This window comes from Hyposmocoma kahamanoa, unplaced genomic scaffold (assembly GCF_003589595.1).
Source record: "Hyposmocoma kahamanoa isolate Upper Pololo Valley unplaced genomic scaffold, ASM358959v1 100021, whole genome shotgun sequence".
NCBI classification, from domain to species: Eukaryota; Metazoa; Arthropoda; class Insecta; order Lepidoptera; family Cosmopterigidae; genus Hyposmocoma; species Hyposmocoma kahamanoa.
In genome coordinates this window covers 9,215,091-9,235,686 of record NW_020653200.1, presented here as the reverse complement: position 1 = coordinate 9,235,686, position 20,596 = coordinate 9,215,091, and the positions used below count along the sequence as shown (strand labels likewise).

Here is a 20,596-nt window from a genome sequence, read left to right as displayed (position 1 = left end):
ATCATCTAAGCTGCAGTCGTTCTCAATAATGAGGAATGGTGCCACTACATTAAGCTTATTCGAGCGTGGGCAGTAAAGCACCCTTATATTTGAACGGTGGACAGACTTAATCTAGTTTTTTGCGACTAGAACCAGCTAATAGCGACTTTTTATCTGACTCCAACTTCAAAAATTCGACTGTGGTCGCGCAATCACAGCAGACACAAGAGACATTATAGTCTTGCAGTAATCACTTAAAGCACGAGAAATAAACGAAATCATATTTCCAATAAGCTTTATTGATGCATAATTTACTTAAGTCCATGTATAACTGGAATACTAGGTAATCATTAAATTTCGGTTACATTACACGTTGTCTAATCTGAAACGTTATAAAACTTTTTGTCATTAAATAGATTGAAACTGCTAAAATTTACCTACAATACTATTTTCTAAAACCCTAGGCTCAGTCATTGGAATTTTATGGATACAATAATTATTACAATGAAATGTAAACACCACTATAACACAATTTAATTAATTAGTTATACGGACATGTATATACGATTTGAAAAAATACACGTGAGAATATATATACAGCATGTCACTGCGCGAATACTATCTGGAACCAGTTATGGTCAAATTGAATTGCACTGGTCAGTGAGAAAATTATAATGTAAAATAACACATTAACAACTGCTCCAAAACCTGGACATTAGGAAAAAGTACTGTACCAAGGTCTGTTATATTTTAATATTATATTGTATTGTCCTTTCGGCCGAACAAAATCTGAACTTTAAAAAAAGTACTTAAAAAATATTATAAATATCATTGGGCATTGTGATTTTACATTGGCAGGAAAAATTTTTTTGGTAGGTAATCTTAAACGACAGGTAATCAAAATTTGCTTAAAAGTACGTGCAAATCTTCATCGTTGCTCATTTTAAATTGACAAACTTGTTGGCCCACATTCCAGAAACTACTAACACTAATAAAATACTTGTGTAACAACGTATAAGTATAATAATAGACGTGTCCTACATATAATTTTATAACAACATTAATAATCGAATGAAATTGTTGATAAAATTCTATAGTGATGAGTTAATTCTATCGCGAGAAAATTAATTACAATAAACTTTTATATATATAATACATACTTATTCTACGTATCATATGAAATTAACATTATTTACGAGAGTGAATTAAAACAGTTTTTAGGAACACATGCTACTATTGACATAAAATTACTAATATTGTGCAGATGTAGGGGAAAAAGGAGTTACGTGCTATGTATTGCTATGATTAAGTACCCTATGCTTGAAAACTCTTCCACTTAAGAAATCTATTTGGATATTCAATAAACATTATAGGAAGACGTTTCTCCATTCCACAGTCGCTTATTGGGTAGCTGAATTTAAGAGGTAGGTTAAAATATCAAAAAGGTTGAAAAACTTATTTTGGAAGACAGACAAACAACCATGAAACATTTAGCCGAGATCCTATAATTTAATTTAATAGCGTTCAATTAATTTTATTTCACGATTTGTGGTATTCAAAAAATTTCGGAGTACTACGAATGTTAATAGACGAATATAAAAAATGATGTTTGGCCATTTCAAAGTATAACATTAAAATATTCTAGGGGGATCGGGATTTCTTGTCATCGTGTTGTCACCATGGATGATAGTGAGTCCACCATTTGGAGCCCCGAAACTCAAAGAAACACGTCTTGGAAATGACCGTCTCCGCCTGTGATGATTTTTCAAGTTGCTTCTTCAACTGGCAAGGTGATTGTTTGTTTCTTGCTTTTTATTGATTACATAACAACAATACACGATTACTGGACCCCATTAGGAAAATTTAATCAGAAGCGCGTGAAGCTATTAAACAAAAAGTGTTTTTTTATCATGATAATTGACAACATATCTGCTCATTTATCAGAAGTTGCGCTGAACGCTATTCACAGGTGGCTTTGACATTCTTAACCACCCACCAAATTCATCGTACTTAGCCCCTAGTTTATTTTACATATTCTCAAAACCAACGGAGCATATCCATAGAACAAACGTTAATGAAGATGACGGAGTTATGGGTGCCTTAATGCACTTATTCCAAAATCATAAAAATATTATTTTTGTTTGACAAGAAACATTGATTTTAGGAAAGCGAAAATGTAAATGTATAAAATTAGAAGCCCGGAAATAAATGAAATATTTTGTTTCATTTTTGTTTTGTATTTTCATAGCGATACTAAAAACTTTTTGTTTCATGTATTTGTACAGTCAACAGCACGTCAAGCTATACACTTTTGTTTGAATATCACCTACGCTCCAGTGCAACGGAATAACATCCGTCAATGTGTAGCTTAATGTGCCGTCGTCTGTACATACATGGAAGATTTTATATTGTTAAATTAACCAGAATATAAAATAATAAAAATGTAATAAGTACGTATCAGATTATTTTGGAAATGTTTTTCTCCAGTTGTTTATTTTTTGTACAAAATAAACGACTAATAATAAATTAATCTCTAATTACAGGTTTCTTACCACGGTATGACTTTTTACTATTTTCCCGTTATTTCGGAACGGTTTAACGCTCCGCGGCCACAGGTGTGATGGTAAGAAACCTTTAACCAGTGAAATAATTCATTCAGAAAATATTACGAAAGTAAAAAATCTATTTTTTTTATAACTTAAAGAATATACAATCAACTACTCTTTTCGCATCAATTTGTAAATGGTTACTGTTTAATTATATTTATGCAAGATGAAATGCATTACTAAATACAGAGTACGAATTCGAGAATCGTAAAATAACAAATGAAGTTGATAACGATAACAGCTCATCTTGACGACAATGCATGACTGGTGCCACATGATTACCGTGTTTCATTCATCTAAACGATTATTACACTGCTGTCTTTTGGTCACTTTACCACAGCGTTCGTCAATGCTCTAATTTAAGATATTCGTACCGTCAAACTACTGATAGGGCTCAGGCCCGTCCACCTAATAGATAGTGGTAAAGGCCAAATATTCTCGTGAGGTTTATGCTAAAAACACGTCTTTGATATGTCAAGGTAAGATGCGTTGCCGGCCATAGGCAATAATTACGTAGGCCCTCTACCCAAAATTGGACGTAAAAATACAACAGTGGTAGACGCCAACGCGGGCTTTATACAGATAGAGAACCTTGCCTCCTCTAGGAGTAGTGTTCGAAAAGTCCTAGATTGATACCAACGATAACCGATCCAGACTAGTCAAAGGCGAGAAACTCTTGACACTAGTATTCGCTCTAATCACCCGTCATGGCATGGGCCGTCACGTCAAGGCTACCCTTCTAAATAGCTTTAAATGGAGCTAATATAAATCTTACATTAATACGTATTACAATGAATTAAGGTTAATTAATAACCGTAAAATAATACCCACATTCAAATCTCTCCGTGTAAATGTCGTGCTGTAAACTAATCAAACTGCAATTTATTCTTGATCTGAAAGAAGCAATAAAGTGTATATCTTCTCAATTCACGTCTGGAAAGTGGGAAAGTTACATATGTTACGTATTATGTGCAAGAGGCCGCTTTGCGGTCTCCAATGTCATACATAGCCAAGCTACGGCTTGTCTCAAAACGAAACAACAACAAAATGGGCTTTAAGTATTGTTTTGAACAATACGCAACAGAAGCCGAGCCGAAACTATAAAATAGTTAACAAAAACCTTGACATATGCATACATATAAGTATAAATAATATAATACAGCCATAGTGTACAAATTAATCTTGCTTACAGTCGTCTTTTATCCGTATATTTTGTGAACATGTAGTATTGATTTAATTACGTAAATGTTGTGACATATCAAAATCTCATACATTGAATGAAACTAAATTCTCAGGCACATCTAACCGCCCACCATTTACATATTATTCCCGTAGCAAAATATTTGATGAAACTCCCTCAGGAACCAGGATTATTTCTAGGAATTTTACTCACATGGTTTTACCACACTAAGTGATTTCAAGTTTCAGGTGAAAGGATAAAAAAATTAGATCACATTGTAAATGACTTAGGCGAACATACCGCATATTTTGCCACTGTTTGGTCGATTAAAAAGAGTATTACAGTATTATTTTCAACCATTTTTTAGGAGAAAAGTAAAGGCTTTTTTTATTTTATCGTGATTTACGTGACATTATTTTTTTATAAATGTAAATGACCTTTAATTTAAAATAATAAGGTCGCTAATTAAAAAATCTTAATGAAATTGTTAGATGTGCCAATGAATGTATAGAATTTCAACGTAATTATTATTAAACGCCATTGATTACTACGCACGTATACCCATTATTAAAATGTTAATCCAGGCATACTAAAATTACTATATTGACTGTGAACTGGCAACCGGTACTATCTCAATTTTGACAACTTTATAGGATGAAGAAATAAACAGCATCTGGTTTATTAAATAAAAATACGTAGTTTTTAAATATTTTTATTACACGTGTATGTATGTACACTACGTATTTTTATTTAATAAACCAGTTGCTATATAAATGACGCAAACAATTTTTTTCTTCACCTGTAAAGTTGTCAAAATTGAAATAGTACCGATTGCCAGTTCACAATCGATATATTTTTGATAATGATAAATGAGAGTTAATGTCGAGATCAATAAATGCTAAGCTACATGTATATTTTTTTATATAATAACAATCTCTATGCGCTATAGTTTAATAACATATTTTACTAGGGGTATATAAACAGTTGATAGCAATTAGAAAAATATTTTTTTAAAGATAGTTTATGAAAATATCTCCGTGAAGTCAACAGTTTTGATAAATTCTATAAATGCTCTATAATATCAATTGGCTTATAACACTGCATTAGTTTTTTAATTCTCAATTATGTGTATGTCATTTATTTACAATAAAACTTTGAGTCCGATAATGAAAGATTCGACGGTGAGCGCTAATGTGATTACGATGGCCTCGACTATCGCGGCTGCAAATTCTAAGACGAATAAGGTAAATATGTGCTGGTAGGTCCTTATTCGCCAGCGGTTTTCTTGTCATAATCACAACTCATCTTTCACCTTCTTCTCGTGGCTCTTACAGAACGCAAGCATGTCGTCATATGAACGATCGCCTTCATACAGTGCCAATTGCTTTCCAGCAGCGTATATCTTGAAAGTAGGCAAGAGTTCGACTGAAGCCATATCGGCCACTTTAGGGTTTTCCGCTGCGTCTACTGCAATCGCTCTGGCAGTGTAATTCTTGTCAGTTTTAAGAGTCGTCGCTAATTTACTGAAAGCGGGCTTAACGGTTGAACAATGGCCGCAAACTGAAATAGAGACTTTTTTTACTCCTGAGGCCCGGTGTACATAAAAATGTACATAATATGTAAAGTTTAGTAGCACTAGAGTTCCTTGTGAAAGAGTTTGTCCAAGGAAGTACTGTCACCTAACCTATTTCTGCCGCCGAGCAGTGCTGTCAGCATTACTGTGTTCCGGTTTTGAAGGGTAAGGGTACTGGTGAAATTACAGGCACATGGGACTTGTCAACTTATGTGTAAGGGTGACGGGCGCAATGACAGTGAGCCTCAGATCTTTGAGATTTAAAGAGGTGAGTAGCAGCTGCAGCTGTTATGGACAGGCGTGTAGCTTACCATCAGGCGCACGACCAGTTCGTCCCGTCATTTGATATTATGAAAAAAAAGTGATTCATACCCAGACAATACTATTTCTATGATCACGTAAACGCCCAATGAAAGTATAGCATTCAAATTTAGTGCTATATATTCTATTTGACTAAAGGTTATCTGGAAAAGCACGCTTTTCATACAAAACAAAGGGCATACTTGTACCTGAATTATGTTTAATTACAATTACATTGGGCGTTTAGCGCTTTTCACGTTGTATGTTGTTGGGTCTTAGAAGGACATGTAAAACTTACAAGACGCGTAGAACATAACGAAGGTGGGCGACTTATTCTTGATGATTTCCTCGAAGTCGTCATCACTAGCCAGCTGCACATTGATGCCGAAGCCTGCCTCAGACGGCGTGCTGGCTTTCGCCTGTGTAAGGTGATCCATTTGGCTGTGGATAAACGACACAAAATCCGCTTCCTGCAACAACAAATGTTCGACATTAGTAGCAGTAGAGCTCCTTGTGGAAGAGTTCATCCAGGATACTACTGCCACCTTACCCATTTCTGCCGCCAAGCCGTAATGTGAACATTACTGTGCTCCGGTTTTCAAAGCTGGTAAAATTACTGGCACATGGGACTTGTCAACTTATATCTCAGGGTGAATTCAAATTTGATTGGTAATAATAATGTAACCAAACCAAACATATAAAAATGTCCTACATTTAGAGACAAAAAAATAAAATGTATATTTTTCCATACAAAACCAAAGTACTATCCACAAGAATATTTGAGGCTATCCGCGCAAAAGTATTGTAGTCCACATTTAATTTTTGTTCCACGATATTACTTTATACGACACTAAAGCTCATAATTGTTATATATTTGGATGCTATTTTATTGTACAAAAAAAGCAAATAAATGTGTATTAGTCATACATGATTACAATATAATAAACGAATTTGGCTAATTTTAAATCACAATGATAATGAGGACAGAAGATATTCTATATGCATTTCATGGGGTTACAGCAATTACGCGCTGATAGCCTCAATTATTCCTGATCATTATTTACTACAGTCTGTATTTTATGAAAAAGGAGTAAAATGACAGTTCTTTGTCCAAAGGTATTGCCTGCTTACATCGAGTATATAACCCGAAATAGAGACAACTCATCCCTGGCAACTCATCAGATAATTGGGCCTTATTACACTTTTAAATATCAACTCTCGTTTGCGCTGAAATCACATATTAGAAAACTGAAATAGTACAGCGCCAACAACTACCCTGTGTGCACGTCTCCGCATATTCCAAAAATATTCTACATTTATTGTAATAAAGACAATACCTCTAATTACAAAACAAACGGAATCACACTTCATCGATAATTAAATTTTAAATATGTAATCTTGCAATTTTCGTCCATTATAGCAAAGCTCAAGTTAAACTGGTCGATTTGAAGTGAAACAATTGACGACACCCGTCAATTGTTTCGAATTCGGGCTGGCCAATCGGACCGCAGTTGTCACAGAAATGATTTGGCATAATATATAGTAGAATAGTTTTCAAACAAATTAAATGACATTAACATTAATTAGGCAATAACGCAATTAGTAATCATCAGAACGTCGTAACATTCACAATTTAGACATTTTTGGTAAAATTTTACCTTCTTTCACAATCCATGCAGTTGTTGTACATAACAGCTTAAAATTTTGTGAAACTGACAACTCCGCAAATGTCGTTTTACTCCAAGTCATTTTTACTCCTTCAAAAGAGACTATAGATAAAAGCACAGTACTGACCTTTCTACCGCCGGTGTAGTCCTTGACCTGCTTGTCAAAATAGCTGAAATACTTGATGGTGGGATAGCCACTGACATCATGTGCCGTGCACAGCTCTTGTTCGGCGGTGCAGTCCACCGCACCGAACGCCACTATCAACTCATCCGCGAACCTCTCCGCCGCTTTTACGAATTCGGGTTTAGTGCTTTTGCAGTGTCCGCACCCTGGCATGCATAAGCAAATACAGTTATGGTATACAGACCAGCAACTTAAGTTAACTTACTGCTGGTTTTGACATCAATGTTTAGTTTGTCAGCTGGTAACATGGCTAGAGGAATGCAAAGTCACTTGTCAATCTAAAAATAACTTGTCAGGTAAAGATTACACAAGATACAAGATTACAGAAGTATTTGTAATGTAGGAAAATAATATTATGGTTTGTTTATACATTATTAACTGCCTACGTGGCCGAACGGTTACCGTACCGGACTGCCACGCAGAGGTTCCCGGGTTCGATTCCCGGGCCGGGAGAAATATTTGTATGGCCTACATTTATTTCTCTCGTGAGTTTGGGTGTAATTTGTGGTTGTCTATGTGTGTATCCATGGCACCAGCGACACAGGGTTTCCCTAGTGTGGGGCTATGTTGAGTGTGTGCGTTATTATTATTATTATTACATAGGGCCGATTGCCGCCTTGGGCAGACCGCTTTGCCGGGAGTGGCGCAGACGACGCTTTGTTTACACCAAATCGACTGCCACCTTCGCCGAAATCACCATGTTATTATAAATACAAGTTTACACTATCGACAATAACAAATCGTTCGAAACGTTCAACAAACTGATCGAGTTAGATGTGTGACGATCGTGTTCGAAATCAAAATTATTCGAACGGCACCTGTGACCCCAGACGCGAGTCTCAAACCTGATCATTTTAGAGTTTCGATCAATATTGTTTAACCAACGCGACGTCATACTCGCAATATTGGGTGCGCCTCGTGTGAAATTCAAGTAATTTTATTATTAATTTTCAAATTAATATTCATTCAAGATAATTTTTAACTTGAACAAAATTCAATTCCAATAAGTCAATTTAATATAATTCTCATATAATACTCACATTTTATAAGAACAATTTATATGAAGCTATCGCGAATCACGCGATAATCAATCATTTGGAGAGTAAACGAACTTCATCCATTTTTTGTATTGTGGTAACACTGCTTTGCCTTTGTTAACTTTTTATTTTGACACTATCGAGACGGCAGTAACGTCAAATGGCGGGAACCCAGTGCACGTCAGTTTGGTTAAAACTAAAGATATGGCTGTGTAAGTGAGTCTACCCTAAGAGACAAACAACTGATAAGTTTCTCTATGTACTGTTTAGCTTTAAGACATGCATAGACACGATGGAAAGACACACAACTAAGTTGATTGTCGAGTTTAATATTGTTACACGTGTCACGTGCTGACTCGACCCGCAGTAGACTAGCCTCATTGACGCTTATGACTGTGGGTGCCTATCGTTGGCATCAATCGGGTCGGTATTAGCTGGCATGTACGCTTTCACCGCGATTAATGGCTATCAAAGCTTGAAACCTGTTGGGCAGAGGTTGGACTAACGGGGAGGCTGGAGGTCCACTCGGGGCACCTATCAACGTGTTCCGCCCCAACACATAGGCGATATGTGCTGGGGGTTTGTACGCGACATACGAGGTGTTATGAACGTTTTAATCGTGGTTCAGTGTCTTTCTACCCGCTTATATGTGTACCTATAAATTAAGTATCTTTTGTCGTCCCTCAACATCTACATTGAGAATATTTGAACCAGGTACATAGGTATTACAGTCTAGTTTAAATCCAATAAATAACAAAGTGGCGACAAAATTTGGTGAAGGTGCTGGGATTCATTGACAAACTTACGTTGACTAAAACATATAACGATGGGAGTCGGACTCTTTACCGGTCGCGCTGTAATCGAGCAGTGGCACTCGATCCTTTCACTTCACTGCAAACAAGCAACGATAGGACACCGATGGAGTTCGAAACAATTTTAACGTAGGAATAAGGCGGTTTATGTGGTTGTTACATTCTCAGTTACAGACAACGATATCTGTGACGCTAGCGAGAGCCGTTCAACGCGGTTATTGTGACCACTTAAAATAATCTTATGCGCAAGTCGGTTTATGTGGTTGTTACATCCTCAGTTACAGACAACGAGATCTGTGACGCCAGCGAGGGCCGTTCCAACGCGGTTATTGTGACTACATAAAATAACAATACTCTTATGCGCAAGTCGGTTTATGTGGTTGTTACATCCTCAGTTACAGACAACGAGATCTGTGACGCCAGAGAGGGCCGTTCAACGCGGTTACTGTGACCACTTAAGATAACAATAATCTTATGCGCGAGTCGGTTTATGTGGTTGTTACATCCTCAGTTACAGACAACGAGATCTGTGACGCCAGCGAGGGCCGTTCAACGCGGTTACTGTGACCACTTAAATTAACATACTCTTATGCGCAAGTCGGTTTATGTGGTTGTTACATTTTCAGTTACAGACAACGATATCTGTGACGCTAGCGAGGGCCGTTCAACGCGGTTATTGTCACCACTTAAAATAATATAATGCGCAAGTCGGTTTTGTGGTTGTTACATCTTCAGTTACAGACAACGAGATCTGTGACGCCAGTGAGGGCCGTTCAACGCGGTTACTGTGACCACTTAAGGTAACAATAATCTTATGCGCAAGTCGGTTTATGTGGTTGTTATATCCTCAGTTACGGACAACGAGATACGAGTGCCGTTTCAGCACGGTTATTGTGGCCACATAAACAACCTGTGCCGTAATTAACAAAGATTTGTATTTTTTTCAGCTTACACCAACGTCGTTTAAAAAAAAACTGCCGGATGGTGAAAATACAGAAGCGAACCACTCGCGAATAAGATTTGACAAGAGTTTCCTTGAAAGTTTCCTATTGAAGAGAACAGATTTAGGGACTCTTCATGAGTATGACAATATCCTAAAAGAACAATTGGAAGCAAATATCATTGAAATTGTGCCAGCCAATAAAACTAGTGCTTCTCAACAAGCAACTCTAATTCACTATTTACCTCACGACAGGAAGGTAAGAGAGGTCGATTGGTCTATGATGCCTCTGCTAAGATAGTGGGAAATAAAAGTTTAAGCGAGTGTCTTTACAGCGGACCTTGAATGTTGGACGACCTGATAGTCCTACTGCTCAACTTCAGGACAAAGAAAGTAGGAATTGTAGCAGATGTAGAGAAGGCATTCCTCCAAATTGAACTCCAAGAGGATGACAGAGAAGTAACACGTTTCTTGTGGGTAAAAAACAAAGAGAAGGAACCTTTGGGTGATAACTTACTCCATATGCGTTTCACCATAGTACCTTTTGGTATAATATCTAGTCCATTTCTTCTCACTGCTACCATTAGATATCATATGTCCAGCACAAATGAGAAACAGCTTAAAGAAATTGCTACTAAATGCTATGTCGATAATTTAGTGACAGGTACCGAAACAACGAATCAAGCTCAGAATATCTATCATCAGACTAAAGGCACATTTAATCAGATTTCAATGAACATTAGAGATTGGCTGTCTAATGATAAGCACTTCCTCAAGACTGTACCTGAAGAACATAGAGCCAAAGTGACAAAGGAAACCAAAGTGCTTGGATTGATATGGCATTTAGATACAGACACACTGAAACTGAAATCAAATGAGAGCTCTGAATTTGAGACTTCAGTTAATACAAAACGAAAGGTTCTAAAAACATTAGCTAGTATTCACGATCCCTGTGGTTTTGTATCTCCATTGATATTTCTGCAAAACTATGTATAAAACTACGTATTTCAAGAAATATGCATGAGGAAATTAAAATGGGATGACATTCTCCCTGATGACTTGATACAGAAACTTGAAATTGTCAAAGAAAATTTACAGAAAGCTAAACACATTGTCATACTCAGATATGTTGGTGGTATTTACTCCCATGGTGATACTGAATACCAGCTTCACTGCTTTACAGATGCATCTACAAAAGCATATGCCACTGTGGTTTACTTAAGGAGCAACGGCAAAAAATTGACTCTGATAATGTCCAAGACACGCGTCATACCAATTGAAGAGAGAGATAATTTGAAAATGCCCAAACTGGAACTGTTAGGTTACTTGGTTGGAAGCAGGCTATTAAAATACGTCAGAAGCAACATTGACCTACCAATCCTAAGACAATTTTTATGGACTGATAGTCTAGTGGTTCTTAGCTGGATGAAATCCAATAAACTGCTTCCTCCGTTTGTTAACAGAAGAGTTAATGAAATTAAAGAAAACCATCATGGTAAAATGTGCTACATCAACACAGATGTCAACCCAGCTGACGTTGCCACGCGACCCGAACTCTGGGACCAAAACAAGGAATTGTGGTTTAATGGACCTGACTTCCTTCTGAAGGAAGAAAGTCTTTGGCCACACACAAGACAAATTAACAGCCATTGTACGCTATTTTCGGCTGGGGAGGCTCAGGACTTCAACAGTCCAGTAGACATGTTTGTGGGAGGAGAACTTAGTGCTGATGACTCAGTTGACATAGGCATTGACTGCTCTGAGGTGCCTCTGCAAAAAGAGAGTGAACATCGTTGCAACCTCCTTGATAGACATACCACCGATATAAAGAAACTTCAAGCCGAATACTTCCCACATGAAGGGGCTGGTAAAGAAACAAACTTATCTAGAAATTTAGGCCTGTTCTTGGATGTAGACGGTGTTCTCAGATCAAAGGCGCGTATGGCACATACCTTCAATCTGGCCATATGACATGAAACATCCAGTTTTTCTACCCAAAGATAGTGAGTTCACCAACAAAATTATACAAGAAACTCATGAAAAGAACTACCACATTGGTTTCACACACATTGAGTATCATACGAAACCAGTATTGGATGGATACCTCATAGAAGAGCACAAGTACAGAAGGTCCTGAAACGTTGCCCACAATGCGTAAAACACGGAAGTAGCAAGCACAAACTTCCACCTACACCAGCATTACCTATGGAGAGTGAACTATAGCACTCCATTCACATTTACAGGTATTGACTACTTTGGACCAATGTATGTGATTGGTGTTGTTGCTAGGAAAAAAAAAGATGGGTATGTTTACTGACCTGTTTAGCAGTGCGCGCCGTCCACTTAGCGATCGTCAAAGATTTTACAGCAGAAGAAGGTGTTCTGGCTTTGAGACGATTTGTAGCTACGCGAGGACTACCACAATTATATTCTTTATTATGTTAGTATGTGTTGTTGACCGAAGTTTTGTCAAGTTCGTTTTGCACGAAGAATGACATACGGTGGAAATTCATACCACAGCTGGGCCCGTGGCATGGTGGCTTTTACGAACGACTAGTTGCACTTGTGAAACACTGTCTCAAACGCACACTAGAGAAACATCTCTTGACTGAGTTCCAGCTCTCGACTGTGATAAAAGAAGTCGAGGCAGTCGTCAACTCCAGACCTTTGGCTAAGATTGGACCAGATCCAGAACATGTCCTGAAACCAGCAGATTTTCTAAGTTTAGGCAACTGTGTCATATTAGGTCCCAGACAATCGTCACAAATAGTAGGTACGGCGAAACTCGATTTAATAAATAGCTGGAAGAAAGGTCGCAAAGTATTGGACGAATTTAAGAAAATGTTTGTCACACATTATCTCACCAGCTTGTGAGAAAGGTACAAACACTCGTACAAACAACCAAGGGTAGTCTCAAATCGTGTTCCTAAAGTGGATGATGTCGTGCAGTTGAAAGGTGAGACCAAGAACAGAGAGAATTGGAGAAGTAGGAAAAATTGCAATTGCAGAGTTGCAAAAGTCGATGTCGACGGTTACGAATTTATACGCTCAATTGGACATCTTTATCCTCTCGAAAATGAGGACGAAGATGAAGTAGATTTACGTGAATCTCAGTTACAAGCAGGCATGTGTGGACATTCCCCAACTGCAGAACAACCCTTAACTGTCGAAGACCTCAATACTCAGGACACCAGCACCCATACAGGAGATGATTTAACATCACGGTTGAAGAGCCCTCATCCGTCAATCGAAATTCGCGAAGCAGGCCCTGACAAATCAATTGGTATAGAAACATCAACTCCCGATCTGACTGAGCAAGAAGAGACATCTGTAGTTCAGCCACCTGATCAAATACAAGTACTACCCGAGGCTAGGGTCGAAAGAGCCGCAGCAGTGAGGGCTAATGGAGAAGATAGCGCAAATGGCGCGCCACTTTCTCGCCCTGCTCTAACTTCTCTTCATTGCTGGGAGTGTCGCGAATCACGCGATAATCAATCATTTGGTGAGTAAACGAACTTCACCCATAGTTTGTATTGTGGTAACACTGCTTTGTCTTTGCTAACTTTTTATTTTGACACTATCGAGACGGCAGTAACGTCAACGGCAATGGCGGAAACCGAGTGCACTTCAGTTTGGTTAAAACTAAAGATATGGCTGTGTAAGTGAATGTACCCTAAAAGACAAACAACTGGTAAGTTCCTCTATGTACTGTTTAACTTTACGACATGCATAGACACGGTGGAAAGACACACAACTAAGTTGATTGTCGAGTTTAATATTGTTACGAAACATGTTCTATGACTATCAATTTGCCACGTGATGACTCGACCCGCAGTAGACTAGCCCCATTGACGCTTATGACTGTGGGTGCCTATCGTTGGCATCAATCGGATCGGTATTAGCTGGCATGTACGCTTGCACTGTGATTAATGGCTATCGAAGCTTGAAACCTGTTGAGCAGAGGTTGGAGGTCCACTCGGGGCACCTCTCAAGGTGTACCGCCCCAACACATAGGCGAGATGTGCTGGGGGTTTGTACGCGACATACGAGGTACACCTCTACGGTTCCTCGTCATAGCACAATATAGTGTTATGAACGTTTTAATCATGGTTCAGTGTCTTTCTACCCGTTTATATGTATACCTATAAATTAAGTATCTTTTGTCGTCCCTCAACATCTACATTGAGAATATTTGAACCAGGTACATAGGTATTACAGTCTAGTCTAAATCCAATAAATAACAAAGTGGCGACAAAAGCTCTTATTACATGATAATCATTTCATAAATGTCAATTTACGTAAATTTACGTGGTTTATTATTGTTGAAGGTTTTATTGTAATCGTACTGGCTACAAACAGTTCAATGTAAATACATTGAACTGTTTGTAGCCAGTGTTTGTCTTTTTATTATTTTTTACTTACTTATTGTGACGTTTATCGTTTCTGACGTAAAAATATGATCGTCTGTTGTCCTATATTTTTCTCATGTTTTCACCTTAAACACAAAATTTTAATACAACTATTTATTTATTTTCTACTACATTTCTGTTATGGGCCCTCATGTTCCGGTAATAGTTGTTTTTTTTTTTCATTTGTGGTGTTATTGCGTAAATATTTTTAAACAGTAAAAAAAAATTTTTTTACGCATTATGTCAGTGGAAGATAGTTATAATACCATGCCTTCGGGTTCTGGAGCTTCGCTGACATCTATCAGGCCGTTGAGTGGTAAAGATGGTTATCCGCAATGGAAGTTTAAGATGCGCATATATTTGCTACACGAAGACCTATGGTCCGCAGTTGTGGGGTATGATCAGGAAAACAACTTTAGCAGAGAGGAAGAGTAGAGTGCTGAAGGCATACACAAAGATGTGTCTAACCTTGGAAGGTGGAGCGATCACCCATGTACGACCCTGCAAAACTGCAAAAGAGGTGTGGAATGAGTTAGCAAATGCTTATGAAGATAAAGGTATGGGTAGAAAGTTGGCTTTAGAACGGAAGCTGTATAGATACCAGTTACTTGATTTTAGTTCGATTGAAGACAATATAAATTCCGTGACAAGTACTGCTCAAGATTTAGCAGATATTGGGCGAGTAATAGATATGTCTATAGGAGCAATTTTACTTGGTGGACTACCATCAGAATTTGATCCATTAGTAATGGCTATAGAAAACTCGAGTGTACAGGTAACTTCCGAGTTAGTAAAACAGAAATTGCTTAATGAAAGCGCAAAGCGTGAATCGAAAGAATTGGTTCTTGCTTCGAATGAGAAAATCGCGAAGCCACATAATGAAGTAACGAAGAGTACTATTTGCTATCATTGCAAAGAACCTGGACTAATTGTATAAGAAAGTCAAACAGAAAAAAAAGAAAGAAGCAAGAAAACTGTTAACGAGTCTACACTTATTACCGCCTTAGGTGTTGAAGGCCATCTTAGTCCCACAGACTGGTATGTCGATTCTGCAGCCTCTTCACATATGACCTGCTCTAAAGAATGGCTTACCAATTTCAACTCTATGCCAGAGAATAAGGACATAACTCTTGCTAATAATAGAGAGGTAAAGTCAGCTGGTGTCGGTGAAATGTTGCTTGTAAAAGACAGTAAGTCAACTTTGAGTGGCATTAAATAAATTTTGTATGTTCCTGAATTGAGTACAAATTTAATATCTGTAAGCAAGGCTGTTGATATGGATATTATGTTGTATTTAATAAGAAAGGTTGTTCTATGTACAAACATGAAGGTGTAAAGGTTTTAGGTAAAACAGTAGGTCATGCAACACGCAGAGTTAGTGGCTTGTACAAATTAGACCAGGTACCAATTTAAGTACCCGGAGCGTGCTATGGTAACCGAGGCGAACGCTACTTCAAGCCTGTGGCATCGTAGACTTGGACACCTGTGCCGCGTCGCTTTGGAACACCTGCGCAAAGCTAAAGGTATTGAATATTCTTCTTTAGATAAAAACCATTCCATAGCCTGTACAGAAGGAAAACAGAGCAGAAAACCCTTCAAACCGATTGAATATAACAAAGGCACTAGAATGTTAGAAGTTGTACATTCAGATGTAAGTGGGCCTTTTGACGTAATATCTTTAGAGTCAAATAAGTATTTAATTATTTTTGTTGATGATTTTTCTAGGATGGTTTTTTCTTATTTTGTACGCTCTAAAGCGGATGTTAAGAAAAAATTTTTAGAATTTGATGCTTTTGTTGAGAGGAAAACTTCACATAAGATAAAAAACTTACGTACCGACAATGGGGGTGAGTATGTCAATGCTGAATTCGAAGCGTATTTGGCTTCTAAGGGTATTAAGCACCAGACTACTGTCCCGTATTGGCCACAATCCAACGGGGTTGCTGAGACGACGAATAGGTCCTTAGTGGAGAAGGCTAGGTGTATGTTAAAAGATAGTAGCTTGCCAAAGGCCTTCTGGGAAGAAGCGGTACGTACTGCTGCTTATTTGAAAAATAGACATAGAGCTTTAGGAAATCGTACTCCGTACGAGATGTGGTATAATAGAAAGTCAAATCTCTCTCATTTGCGGATATTTGGTTGTCGTGCATATGTTCATGTACCGTCTTGTGAGTTAGACTCTAAAGCAAAACTGTACATGTTCGTCGGCTATTGCGACGATAACAAATCGTGTAGATTTCGTGATCCCTCCAATATAAGAAAAACTATTAAAGAGCGGGATGTAGTATTTTTAGAAGATTGTTTCTCAAACGATAAGATAGGTAACGATTCAGTTCGTCAAAATATTGTTCTCCCTGCTGATAACAATAATTTACAGGAGCAAGGCAATTGATCCTGTAGCGAGTACAAGCACTGCTGCTACGCTACCACCTTTATCCGTGGTCTATCCTCTCCCTACAATTTCAACAGTACCGGTTGAGGAAGAAGAGACACCTGTGGAACCCGTTAAAAGGTACAATTTAAGAGAAAGAACGCCTGTAAATGGAGGACGAATACAATTCTTTGATGAGTAACTGTACCTGGACCTTAGTCGAAAACACAGGACAAAAAGTCATACCATGTAAATGGGTCTTCAAGTTAAAACTTAGTTACGTTAGTTGCAAAAGGTTTTCGTCAAAGCTATGGAATCGATTACCAGGAAACCTTCTCGCCGGTAGTTCGCTACTCGTCGCTAAGGCTTTTAATTGCACTAGCCACAGAACATAATTTAAAAATGCATCATTTAGATATTGACACAGCTTTTCTTCACGGAAAACTAGAAGAAAATGTTTTCATGACACAACCCCAAGGGTTTGTAGTTCAAGAAGAGAAGAGTAAGGTGTGTAAATTGCATAAATCTATTTATGGTCTCAAACAAGCTGCCAGAGCCTGGAATAAACGATTAGATGAGGTGCTCCGTGATTTAGGCTATAATAGATTAGAATCTGAGCCCTGCGTCTATATTAAAAAGAACTCTACTAATGTTGCTATCATAGCAATTTATGTTCATGATTTGGTTTTGATTTATAATAATGAAATCGAACTAAGTTTCTTAAAAAATGGCTTAAAGAATTTCTTCGGTATCAAGGATTTAAGTGAACTTAGTTATTGCCTCGGTCTGCATGTCATTAGAGAGAAGGGGACTAACGATGTGAAGGTAAACCAAAAACGTTACATATTAGAAACGTTAGACTGATTCAATATGTCAGAGTGCGAAACTGTTTCTACTCCTATTGACATTAGTGTTGACCTGCTTTCTCAGACAGAACCAGCTGTTGTTGAACCAGCAATGTTCCTTATCAAAACTTGATCGGTTGCCTGATGTTTTTGGCTATCAATACAAGCCCCGATATTTTATTTGCCGTAAGTTTCCATAGCCAGTTTAATAAGAACCCTATGCTTGCGCATTGGACTGCTGTTAAACGTGTCCAGCAATATCTAAAAGGTACGTTAGACTACGGTCTTACATTTAAAAGACTGGAAAGTATCTATATGCTTTCGTCGATGCTAACTGGGTCAACGGTGGTGACAGGAGATCGTATACTGGTTATATATTCAAACTAGCGAATGCACCGGTGTCGTGGGAATGCAAAAAGCAACCCACAGTTGCTTTGTCCTCAACAGAGGCTGAATGCATGGCGTTGTCCAATGCATCCAAAGAAGCGGTGTATTTACAGCGCCTTATAAGTGAAATTACAGGTGAGTGTTCGTCAGTAACTATTTTTAATGACAACCAAAGTGCGCAAAAGTTGGCACAAAATCCTGCTTATCATAGTAGAACCAAACACATCGACGTACGTTACCATTTTATTAGAGAGCTAGCAGACAACAATAAAATAGTGTTATCGCATTTGCCTACGGAAAAGATTTTGGCGGATGTTATGACCAAAGGTTTAGGTTGGTGCAAACACCAACGTTGCGTGTCTGACATAGGTTTAATATGATTTTTTGAACTGTGTACTCCATGTTTTTTTTTAACAAAAACTTTGTCACTGTCATTGAAAGTACAGTCAGGTTGAAATATAAGTATACCTGTCTTTGTACAGTCGTGGAACTCAATTAGTAGCCATGTCCGATTAAGGAGAGGATGTTGAAGTTTTTATTGTAATCGTACTGACTACAAACAGTTCAATGTATTTTCTTTTTTGTGACGTTTTTCGTTTCTGACGTAAAAATAAGATCGTCTGTTGTCCTATATTTTTTCATGTTTTCACCTTAAATACAAAATTTTAATACAACTATTTATTAATTTTCTACTACAACTATCACTTTTATAAATAATAAATTTAAACCCGATTCGCCGTGGTACTTATCTGTTCGATACTAGTGTATAATTTAAAAGCCGGGATGCAGAGGGAAAGCAGTAATCGCCCGCTGTAAAAATCTTAAAGTAATTTACTTTCGGTAGAGATTAGATATTATTTAGTGTAAGGTGTAAAGGTCAAATTTATGTGCGTCTCTCCTTTAGTATATTAGGTTAGAACATGAAAAAGGAGAATTTGCGTTTCCGAACATGTTTTCAGGTCGAATTATAGTATAATTAATATAATATTATATAAGACAATATCTGATCTTATCTCAAGATATATCATATCGTTTTCCAAAATTGAAATAAAAGAATTTTATATGAATACAATCAACATTTGACTTTGTATATTATTTACTATAATCATATCGTATATGAACAATAATATATTTTTGAATTTAGATTTAAGTGTTTCAACTTCTGATAATTTATTTGCATTACCTTTATACCTGAATAGTGCTATTTATTCCTAGTAGGTTACATTAGAATGATTTTGTACTTTTTTCTTCTGAAACCTATCACTATCTTAACCCGTCGAGTAGTATTCAACATTGAACAACTAGGTCGTACCGTAAGTACCGAAAGTATCGGGCAATTCCCGATTCCTAACATGTCCGGTTCCGGAATTAGCCGCCGCATTTGAAACTTGTCGAAACAAGTTTCATGACCGTTCTTACCATATGCGAAGGAGTCGCCTGACTGTGGTAACGCTAGTAGATTCAGTAGACTTCAGCAACGGACTATGGGCGTCACAATGCTCATTATTTACACAGTGTAGGTTTGCAGTCTTCGGTGGGCAACCGAAGGCGACCTAGCGACTTTTTTTTATTATACAAAGTGACGGGACAAATAAGTCGAATAACACGACTGCATGAAGTTCACAATGACTTCACGCATTAACTGTAACATACAATCTGGAAAATCTGGACGAACTCTTCCACTCTTCCTTACTGCTACTAATGTCAAACATTTGCTGTTGCAGGAAGCGGATTTTGTGTCGTTTATCCACAGCCAAATGGATCACCTTACACAGGCGAAAGCCAGCACGCCGTCTGAGGCAGGCTTCGGCATCAATGTGCAGCTGGCTAGTGATGACGACTTCGAGGAAATCATCAAGAATAAGTCGCCCACCTTCGTTATGTTCTACGCGTCTTGTAAATTTTACATGTCCTTCTAAGACCCAACAACATACAACGTGAAAAGCGCTAAACGCCCAATATAATTGTAATTAAACATAATTCAGGTACAAGTATGCCCTTTGTTTTGTATGAAAAGCGTACTTTTCCAGATAACCTTTAGTCAAATAGAATATATAGCACTAAATTTGAATGCTATACTTTCATTGGGCGTTTACGTGATCATAGGAATAGTATTGTCTGGGTATGAATCACTTTTTTTTCATAATATCAAATGACGGGATGGACAAGTCGTGCGCCTAATGGTAAGCTACACGCCGGTCCGAAACAGTTGCAGTGCCACTCAGAGCTTTAAATTGCAAAGATCTAAGGGGTACTGCCGCTGCGCACGTCACCCTGAGATATAAGTTGACAAGTCCCATGTACCT

At 37.8% G+C, this 20,596-nt stretch overlaps 1 protein-coding gene across 1 annotated transcript in view; it reads right to left on the bottom strand.

Moving 5' to 3' along the window:
- Nucleotides 1-276: 276 nt before the first annotated feature.
- The window catches only part of LOC113225757 (protein disulfide-isomerase A5), a gene marked incomplete at its 5' end in the record, with an annotated part of 34,598 nt that continues 14,278 nt past the window's right edge, over nucleotides 277-20,596 (bottom strand). The window contains 5 exons of the mRNA XM_026458170.1: nucleotides 277-361; nucleotides 3,417-3,478; nucleotides 5,078-5,325; nucleotides 5,937-6,108; nucleotides 7,433-7,635. Of these exons, the coding sequence (XP_026313955.1) occupies nucleotides 3,452-3,478; nucleotides 5,078-5,325; nucleotides 5,937-6,108; nucleotides 7,433-7,635 (650 nt within the window). The remainder of the gene's footprint in view (nucleotides 362-3,416; nucleotides 3,479-5,077; nucleotides 5,326-5,936; nucleotides 6,109-7,432; nucleotides 7,636-20,596) is intronic.